The sequence below is a fragment of the Crocuta crocuta genome, unplaced genomic scaffold, assembly GCF_008692635.1.
Source record: "Crocuta crocuta isolate KB4526 unplaced genomic scaffold, BGI_CrCroc_1.0 scaffold16, whole genome shotgun sequence".
In the NCBI taxonomy this organism is placed as follows: domain Eukaryota; kingdom Metazoa; phylum Chordata; class Mammalia; order Carnivora; family Hyaenidae; genus Crocuta; species Crocuta crocuta.
Window position 1 is genome coordinate 1,904,123 of NW_027531893.1, and position 11,008 is coordinate 1,915,130.

Sequence of the window (11,008 nt, forward strand, 5' to 3'; positions counted from 1 at the left end):
TTAGCATAGTAATAATTTTTCTGTATCATTTTCTGTGCGTCAATGTTCATGGCAATTTATTCCTTACCATTTGATCCTTAGAGGGTTTTGTGTTTTTTATTTTAAACAGAATTGACGAACATCTTGTTCTTCATTCTTTCCTTAATTTTAATTATCTCTTATGCCCAGAGTCTAATTTTGTGCTAGTGAGAAAGCAGCTAGACATTTAATTCCAGAAATCATTTAGATGAAAAACCTCACATTTGTTGAAGTTAAGTTTAATGTGTTCTTATTTAGCATAGTTATCTTTTTTGATATATTCATGTCCATTTTATTTCGTAAAATTTTTGTCTGGCTAATGTGAAAACTGAAGGGCAGAAACTATCATCTTGCTCCGTAGCACTTATAGCATTGCCCTTATGCAGTCAATCTTGTGTTGAATGTAATTTATTTTCTTATGCAGAGAGGGAAACTCTCATGCCCAGCTACTTTCTAGATATGTTTGATCACTGTGACTTCTTTTTTTTTATTTTTTTAATGTTTTATTTATTTCTTTTTTAAAACTTTTTTTTAATATTTTTATTCTAGGAGAGAGAGAGACAGCATGAGCAGGGGAGGGTCAGAGAGAGAGGGAGATAACGGACTCTGAAACAGGCTCCAGGCTCTGAGCTGGCAGTCAGCACAGAGCCCAACGCGGGGCTCGAACCCACGAACTGCGAGATCATGACCTAAGTGGAAGTCAGACGCTTAACCGACTAAGCCACCCAGGCGCCCCTAATGTTTTATTTATTTCTGAGAGAGAGAGAGAGAGAGAGAGAGAGCGAGCGCATGAGCAGGAGAGGATCAGAGAGAAAGGGAGATACAGAATCTGAAGCAGTCTCCAGGCTCTGAGCTAGCCGTCAGCACAGAGCTTGATGCAGGGCTCAATCCCACGAACTGTGTGATCATGACCTGAGCCAAAGTCAGACTCTTAACCGACTGAGCCACCCAGGCACCCCTGATCACTGTGACATCTGTATATGGTTGACTGAACTCATTACAGGACAACACCCCCAAAATACCTCATGGGCCAAATGCTTATCGTATTTCCATTCTTAAATTGTCTCTTATTCAATTTCTTACATCTTCCAACTTGCAGTATACACATGTATGTATCCACCCACCACTCTGCTGTTTTCAGAGAAATCCTACATTGTCCTTCCCTATATGTTCAGCCATGATTTTGAGTGATGTTGCAGCAGGTAGTAGTATTACTTGTGTATCACCCTTAGCAAGACTTACACTTGCTTGTGGTATTGATGGTTTGCTTATCACTATTCACTTCCACTTAAATATGACCCAGTTGCCCAGCAGCATGCTAAGTGAGATGCTGAAGGAGCTGAGATGCAGGCAGTGTTCACGGGCAAAGGTGATTCGAATGTCTTCTTTGACTCCTAGGCAGCTATTCGGTGCACATCTTGCTGGTGCACTTTTATAGAGGGCATCTGTCATGTCCACACTGTCTAGCTCCTGAGGTCATTGCTGTTAACCCTGTAATAGGGGTTTGGGTGTGTGCATTTCAAGGAGAGGGAAATTACATAGGAAAGACAGAAAGAGAGCAGCTCAACACCTATCACCAGAACCACAGAAGAGAAATTATAGCCTAGAGCAAAGGTGGGGCAAAGGGTTTTAAAGGGACCTCAGGAGGTGATCGTGAACAGGTGAGCACAGTAGCAATAGACGTCTCCGTCAGTCAGTCACTAAATGAATTCGCATTATATCCAGAAGTGCAGGCGACATGGTATCAAGGGTATTGTGAGAGCAAATAGTTCACCTAGAAAGCTGATGGGTTTGACACAAAATACATAATTGATTTGAGCAGTTATGGATGATGATTTCCAATGCAAACTCCGAGTTTCTAGTTTGACTTTTAGTAACTCCGTTTTGTTTTTTTGTTTTTATGTGTGTGTGTTTTTCCCTGAACATTTAGAACCCAAGAAATCAAGCTCTTAGTTACAGAGAACACATTGGTGGTTGCTAGAAGGTGGTGGGCTTGAGGTGGGACAAATGGGGGAAGGGGACAAAAGTGAAGAGTGTTCATTCATTTCTTGCATTACTTTTTAAAAAGAGGGCGAAAATGTTTGCTTGGCAAAAGAGAATTATTTTAATATCGCAGAAACTAAAAATTCAAGTTAAGATTTTAGTGTTAAAAATTGTGAAGCTCTCAAGACTTTAAGCCCCCAAATAAGTGCTTAACTGCAGTTCTTTTTTATCACTCAGAATTGTATATAAATTTAGTTTGAATAGCCTTTACAGTGGTGAACCTTCACTTCAGAAAAATATTATGATACACTATTGAAAAATCTTATTTTAATTTAAAAAGTTGGCCTGTATTCGTCATATTTCAAACTTCCTTTTATAGGAAGTGTGTATATAGTTCCAACGTGTAGGGGTTTTTTGTCCGTGGTGTAATTTTTGAATAGCTCTCCATGGCATGCTTACACTTGAGTAATTGTTAATTTTTTCTTTTTCCTCCTTGATAAACTTGATAAGTTTACATCTATATTTATTCAGTAAGAACCTAAGTTGTTTTCTCAAATGATTGACTCCTCGATTCATTTCAATTCACATTGTTAACAGCAATGCACAGTTAAACAAAGGCCTTGGCTAAAACTATGTTGAATTGCACCATGTCCTCTTCACCTGAATTTCATAGTTAGGAAATTTGTGTTAAGATACTACCATCAGTCAGCCAAACCTCCAAATTATGAGGCTGACAGCAACTTTAGGAATCCGCTAACCCAGTCTTGCCATTTATACTTGAAGAAACAGAAACTGAGATTGGTGCCAGCACAACTCGGGGTCACCCAGCGGGACAGTGACCCTTCACTCTTGTTCTTGACTCCACAGCCGCTTCCTTCTCGGGCCACACTCCTCAGCCCCAGTCATCTGAGAGCTGAAACATTGAGTCCCTTTCCCCAGTTTGTCACCTTTTGTCTCCTAAGAAATGTGTTGTCAGAATAAAAATCCCACTGGTTCTTTGATTATCCTTTCTAGCTCCAACATGGCTCAATTTGTAGTAAGAACTGACAAATTGCTAAGCCACATAAATCAATTCCCTTTCGAGAACCTAGAATAAGCTCAGTCATTTTGTAACACAGAAGCTACGTGTTGTCTCCTTTTTCAAATGAACTGAACTTTGCTTTTAGCAGGCCAGGCTCCAGAATGTATACCTATGGAAGAAATATGATTACACAGAGCCACAACATTATTCATCTAAAATACTCTTTGCTTGTTTTTCTTACCAGGTATTTGTATGCCCTTGGACAGAAGGTTTGGAAAAGATGGAAAAAACGTTACTTTGTTCTTGTTCAGGTTAGTAAATTTTTTTTTTTTTTCTGTTACCTAACTGGTCTAAGACAGCAGTCTCAAACTTTTGTTTGGTGAGTTATATCTATTGGTATTCACTGTGTTAGAAATTAAAACTGAAACTTTTAAATATTTCATTTTAAAATAAAAGTATATTTCTTTACATGCTAACACAAGTAACATTTTTATGTAAAATAACTTTTTTGAAGCAAGCAATTTAGGGCAATGAGTGACATTATTCTATGCTTTTACACATCTCTTTAATGTCTAGCTTAATAGAATGCAGCTGTATTTTCATATCAGCTTCTATATTCAATCCGTTGCAATATCAGATGAAATTTAGCCTCTGGAAAATTCCACTGTACACACAGAGAATAACTGCAGAAAAGGCAGATGATGTCTGAATATTATTATAAAAAGAGTTTTGAACTCACAGATTCCCTGAAAAGATCTTAAAAGTCTCCAGGATTGCAAAACCATACCTTGGGAACCACTGCATCATGCTGATATTTTATAGACAAACCATAATACTTAGAAGATCTCATTTTTATACAAATCTGCCATTTTTATCACTTACTCACGTAATGATAGCTTTAAATTTCCAGTACTGATAGATGTGTTAGCAATAGGATAACGGATATTTTGGGGTTATTGGAATATATGTTCTGGCTGACTCTTTTTTGTTGTTAGTTTTTAATCATGGATAACCTTTGCTCCTAGAATATACTCATTAAATTAAATGTGCATTAAAGAGTAACTTTCTAAGTAATGGCCATTCTATTCTATGATGAATCCAAGCTATTTTATTCCCAATGGTTCTATATAAAAAAATTATTCTTGGTATTCTTAACATAAAACAATCCCTAAAATCTTACTGGTTCCTAGCCACACATTAAGCAAATTTGAATGCCCTAGATCAGAATAACGTGGTAAGATGCCAAGCAAGGAAAACTGTCATTTTATGTCCTCCAGATGTTAGGTTATCTGTCCACTGTTGGATGGGCCACAGTGGCAGGATAATTGCATGAGGAGTACGAAAATTTAGTCAGAACTAGTTACATCTACATGGCAAAAAGCCAGCCTATTTGGCCAGCTACTGTAACAAAAGATACGCATGCATGTACACGGCATACATCGGTGGTCCTGATGTAAAGCCCACACATTTGCTTTGCATAAGGGTCTCCAGTTTGGAGTTCTGAGTGGTCTGTTCTCCAAAAACCATACCCATAAGATGTCTTCTCTGGTTCCCAGGTTTAATTTCTTTACATTGGCACAAGAATTTAAATGCATTTACTAAGCAGCTTTAATGCAGATCTTTCTAGACATTTGCTTCTATTCCTGTTTGTAGATGTCTCACATCTAATTTGACAAGTTTATATTAGCAACTCATCTTTATCAAATCTTTCTAAAGCACTCAGTTGGTTTCGCATAGAAACAGTAGCTTTGTTTTCATAGTCATACTCAGCGTATTTATGTAGAATCTTTTTTAATTCTGTATTTTTAATAGCTGATATGACTGGCACAATCCTAGCTGACTCTTAATGAGCATGAACAGTTAGGGACGTCTGGGTGGCTCAGTCAGTTAAGCGTCCAACTTCAGCTCAGGTCATGATCTCACAGTTCGTGGGCTCGAGCCCCACATCAGGCTCTGTGCTGACAGCTGGCTTAGAGCCTAGAACCTGTTTCAGATTCTGTGTCTCCCTCTCTCTCTCACCCTTCCCTGCTCACACTCGCACGCTTGCTTGCTCTCGCTCTCTTGCTCGCTTGCTCTCAGAAATAAATAAAAAGCATTAAAAATTAAAAAAAATAAACATGAACATTTACTTAGTAGTCATTATGGTTTTTATTATTACCTTTTTTTAAAAAACTATTTTTCAGAGCAGTTTGAGGTTCACAACAAAATTGAGAGGCAGGTACAAAGATTTTCCATATATCCCCTATCTTCACACATGCCATGGTCTCCCCTGTCATCATCACTTGATACATATGTTACCCAGGATGAATCATCACTGACACATCAGCGTCATCCAGTGCCCATTATTTATGCTGTGGTTCGCTCTTAGTGGTGTGTAGTGTACGTGTTTGGACAAACGTGTAATGACCTATATCCATCATTGAAATGTCATGTATTTTCACTGTCCTAATAACCCTACGTTCTCTGCCCATGCATCCCTCCCCTCCCACCCGGCAACCACTCATCTTTTTACGGTCTCCGTAGTTTGATGTTTTCTAGAATGTTATATAATTGGAATTATAGAGCATCCAACCTTTTCAGATTGGTTTATGTCACTTAGTAATATGCTTTTAAATTTCCTCCATGTCTTTACATGCTTAATAACTCATTTCTTTTTAGCATTAAATAATATTCCATTGTCTGGGGGTGCCTGGCTAGCTCAGTCGGTTAGTGTCCTCAGCTCTTGATCTCAGCTCAGTTTTTGATCTCTGGGTTGTAATTTCAAGCCCCACATTCGGTTCCATGCTGGGCATGGAGCCTACTTTAAAAAAAAAAAATCCATTGTCTGGAAGAATCACAGTTTATTCATTTATTCACCTATTGAAGACCATCTTGGTTGCTTGTAAATTTTGTCAACAATGTATAAAGTTGCTGTAAATGTAAACAGTCCTGGGCAGTGTAGACATAAGATTTCAGTTCCTTTGGGTAAATGCCAGAGGATGCAGTTACTGGATATTTTAAAGAATGAAACAGAGAATGTTCATTAGTTTGGAGATCTGGTTAAGTGACAGGCTAAGAGAGTTCCTGTTATATTGATCATATGAAAATTGGCTTTATTAGATCAGTCTTGAGAGATCAGATGATTGCGTCATGCTTTTGGCTAGGTAAAGTTTGAGGGAATCCTTTTCTGCATACCTTATTTTCTATCATATGATAACAAGAATCAAGAGTTACAGAATAAACATATACTTTGATAACCCTGTAAAAGAGTTTAGAAATGAAAGAATTAGAATACTTTGAGTTCATTAATTGGTGTGTCTTTGAGGACATTAACCATGTCTTTGGGAAACTAGAGAGTTCTCCCAGTAACAAAAATAAGTTTGACATTTTAAAGGGAAAAATTTAAGCCCATAATTAAAATTTAAATTTAAAACCATATACTCTATAACTGAAATTTAGAAAAAACACCACCAGACAGTAATGAATTCAGACTTATTCTACCTGGGGTGCCATCTTAAAATCTGAAGTCATATTTAAGCCTTATAATTTTGCACAAATACTCATATATATGCGCTCCTGTAGAGAATCCCATGCCCAAATGCATTGAAATAAGCATGCCAGTACTCTGGCAACCTGTTCAAGTTTTAAACACAATTGAATCTTCCTTTCAATTCCAAATGTAATGGGAAGACAGATTGAATGCGCACATTTCAAAATCAAGATGGATGTGTATGGAGATTCAGCAAGAGTGACCCATTGGGAGGAACTGGGTAGTTTCTATTAGTATTTTTAAAGAGAGCTCTCATTCTGTTGGCATGCAGCTTGTAAGTTCATACCTGCAGGCTGCATTATTGAAAGGTGAAGGAGTCATTTTTCCAGGGAGGACACTATGCCCCTGCTGTGTCCGCTGCTGCCATCGGCAGAATGGTGCTCTGGCGATAATGTGAATCTCATCACCACTTGTGAGTGTGTATTATATGAGTGATCTAGCTGGAGATACAGCCATCACCTCAAGAATTTGTACTCATAAAAATTGATTGAGAGTCCGGTTTGGCCAGCTGCAAAGTCATTGTTCAAAGTGAACACTCGAGGGGCCGCTGAGGTGAAAAGACTTTCACATCAACATTTAAAGCAGAGTTCAAAATGGGAAAATAAAATTATTTATCAATATGGGGTGCTTAGTGAGCTTCTAAGTAAGATTCTAAGTAAGATTAGTTTAGGTCCCCATTTAGATTCTGAAGTCAGTATAGTTACTGTGTTAAACAGATTTTTATGTTTCTTAAGAGGCTGTGTTTGTGTTTGTTTTTTCTTTCTTTTTTTTTTTTTTTTTTTTTTNTTTTCTTTCTTTTTTTTTTTTTTTTTAATGAAAGTAAGTGTTGGTTCAAGCCAAACTGAAAGAACAATTGATTTTGAAGAATATGCTTGAAGTCTTACCAGGATTAATCTTGTGTCTTACTCATTTTTCTTGTACTTAGTCAGCGTTTTACTATTTGACTTGGAGAATAACATTAAAGTACTTATGACACTAAAACATTTTGTTCATTATAGTCCAACCATAAAACAGTTTTTAAATTCCCTATGATTTAATAAAAAGAAATTACGTAATTCTGTGTTCTGCTAATGCCTATTCAAATAACTGTTTGTCCCCATGTACGGCATATTCTGTAATAAATTCAGATACTTCTGAAGCACTCTCACCTACTACTGTAAGCATAGCTGTATTTATTCTAATGTTTATTAAGCAGTAGTAGCAGGCATTTATGTGAAGCACTTTTTAAACACAGAACAAGGTATGTTTGAGGTATAGGTATTATGATCCCTGTTGTACAGATACAGTTGATGTAGCAAGGGGTTATATTATTTACCTGGAATTAGAAAGTTAGTATGTGGTGGAGTCAAGCATTCGAATCCACATATAGTCTAGAGAGTAAACTTTTATTTTCTCTGTCATCGTGGTATGATTAAATGGATACACACAAAAGCAGTTGATGTGAAGACAAATAGATGTAGGAATAATCTCTGCCGATCATTAACTTCATGAGGTACAAAGCACTTTTACTAGAAACGGCCAAAAAGTGATCGCATAGAGAGTCTCGTGCTCCTGAAGGCCACTTACTGCGTGACATCACTGGAAACTGACATCAGTGTTGTTTTGGCCCTGTATCAAAGTGTTCACTGCTTGTTGTCAGTGTGTCAGAATCATGACGTGAAGTTCTGCAAACAACAGCAGGCTATCAAGACATAACGTTAATTACGTACACATTAGCCGAGTTGGCACAGGATGTAAACAGTCAGCCATGTTGCAGATGATGCGTACATGCTGCACACATGTGAGAAGCACCATGTCTAGTGAGATGCCATCAAAATCTGCTTTAGACTTTAAAGAAGTGGCTGCCCTAGCCTCTTGCTCTCTGAAGTCTTCAGCACACGTGGAAATCCACTGCAGCAGGCTGCTGTCACATATCTGAGAATGCCGCTACTGCTTGAACTCTGTGGTCTAGATTTACTCGTAGGGCATCAGCTATGTTGGCTTGTTGTGATGTGAAGCAAACAGATACACTGTTGACAGATCCAGACAGTCATGGGATAGTAGCTCTCTAGCTTTATGTTTTAAATTAAAATTTACAGACCCAGGGCATGTACAATGTAGGATGAAATCAAGTCATACAGGAGTGCTTATGGAGAAGATGAAGGCCCCTCATCAACATCACCCCTACCCGCATTGCTACCTTATTTTATTTTGCTCTTCAGAGGACCTTTGCCAAGTAACCATTGCCAATAGAGTGGCCTTCTTTTTAAAAAAAATATTTTTAATGTTTATTTTAGAGAGACAGCATGAACAGAGGAGGGGCGGAGAGAGAGGGAGATGCAGAATCTGAAGCAAGCTCCACGCTCTGAGCTGTAGGCACAGAGCCCAACACGGAGCTCGAAACCACAAACTGTGAGATCATGACCTGAGCCAAAGTCGGATGCTTAACTGACCGAGCCACCCAGGTGCCCCATTAGTGTGGTCTTCTAAACTTGCACGTGCACACACACACACAAACACCCTTCTTTTCTTAATGGAATTATTCCATATACTGTGTGTGCATTGTTTTGATTCCCTTTGAAAAATATTACAAGTTGCCATGTTAGTATATAAAAATCCACTTTATTCTTTTGACCAGATGATTGGATCCCATAGTATGGATTAACATAATTTATGTAACAGTTCCCCTTTTCTGCACATTTAAGTTCCTCTTCTTTTAATCAACGAGCAATGGTACAAGCAGTATATATACAGTTTTTATATATTAAGCTTTGAGTGTATGTGGGAGTATTTCTTGTAGAAATGAAATTACTGAGCCAAAGGGCTTGGATACCTATAAGAAGAAGTAGGATGATAAACTTTTAGATGATTCATGAGTACTTAAATAGTCACCAGAACTTCAGCTTGTTTTTTCATTTGTCATTTTTTATAGTTAAGAAATAGTCCTTATATGTCAAGTGGGATATGTTATTTTATCTTTCAAAATGCACACTTGTAATATGAAAGAAAATGGAAAATTCTATGGGTTTTGGGGCTTACTTGAAACAAAATGTTAGAGGAAGAAAAGTTTTTCTTAGATTTTATTTTTTAAAATAACTTTTGCTTTGTGATCATTGAGTTTTCCATAGCAAAAAAAATTTGTCATGTTATACGATCTACCCTTGGACGTTAACTAACAATGCATTTACTCTTCAAAATAGTTCTAAAATATGAACTATTACATGATCATTTACCTGTATCTCAGGAGCTAAAATTATAAAAGACAAGGTGGAATAACCATTGAGCTGGATTTAGTAAGGAGAATCTCATATGGATCCCAATGCCAAAATGCCTTTCTTATATAGATCTGTGTTATCTTAAAATTTTTCTTTTTATTTAGATTCCAAGGAAATGTCTGATTCCTCTTAATGTATAGCTCATACCTACAAAAAAGTGCAAAGGACCTATGAATGAGGATTATCCAGTATTGTAAAGTCAGCATTAAATATTGGTGGGCTGTTATTTTTGATAATAACTTAAATGCTGTGTGTATGTATAGCTTATGTGTATATGTATATCTATACACATGTACAGTATATCTTTACATATACGTGCATAGTGTGCCTTCCACATAGTAAAGACTCAGTAAATATTGAAGTGAATATTACCTGTCCTTTAATTTAGGTTTCTTCTCAGGGCGCCTGGGTGGCTCAGTCGGTTGAGGATCCGACTTCGGCTCAGGTCATGATCTCCCCACTTGTGTGCCCCACATCAGGCTCTATGCTGACAGCTCAGAGCCTGGAGCCTGCTGCGGATTCTGTGTCTGTCTGTCTCTCTGCCCCTTCCCCACTAGAATCTCTCTCTTCCTCTCTCTTTCTTTCTCTCTCTCTCAAAAATAAACATTACAAATTAATTTAGGTTTCTTCTCAAATCTTTATGTGGAACATAAAATTGACTTAATAAAATTGACAAAGCCTAGATGTGGTGTTTGGTCTGCAGCCAGCACCATGCCCCACCTGCGTCCAGCCCCCTCCGTTTTCTCTGCGGCTGCCCTGGCTGGAACCGCTGTCCTCTTCACGTAGACCCCTGCGACATCACTCTAGCTGCTGCCGCCGCTATTCTCCTCCTAACCTGTCGTCTGCATTGCCAGAATAACCTGTGGGAGGCATACCTCCGATTCTGCCACTTCTCGCCGCTTACATGGTTCTGTGACTTCCCATCACACTTGGAATTACCCCGACCGTGACCTGGGGATGCTGCTGCAGAACCTATAGGTAGCTTCCTCTTCAGTGAGTCTTTCCCAGTCACCCTGAGCAGAGCTTCAACTTGCAAGGTTCTACCCCAGGACAATTACAGTGCCAAGAATTGTCGTGTAGTACCTCAGAGTCACTAGTCTCCCTCTCCAGACGTATCTCAAATAAATATGTAATAAGGGTTTATTTTTTAGTGTGGGCTGTCTAGGGAACTATGCCTTGAATTAAGTCCCCTTCCTTTCTTCC

At 38.2% G+C, this 11,008-nt stretch overlaps 1 protein-coding gene across 5 annotated transcripts in view; it reads left to right on the forward strand.

Moving 5' to 3' along the window:
• CADPS2 (calcium dependent secretion activator 2) overlaps nt 1-11,008 on the forward strand; it is a 397,782-nt gene that overhangs the window by 209,116 nt on the left and 177,658 nt on the right. For all 5 annotated transcript variants that reach the window (XM_077773241.1, XM_077773245.1, XM_077773242.1 and 2 more), the window contains exon 8: nt 3,267-3,333. In XM_077773241.1, the coding sequence (XP_077629367.1) occupies nt 3,267-3,333 (67 nt within the window). The remainder of the gene's footprint in view (nt 1-3,266; nt 3,334-11,008) is intronic.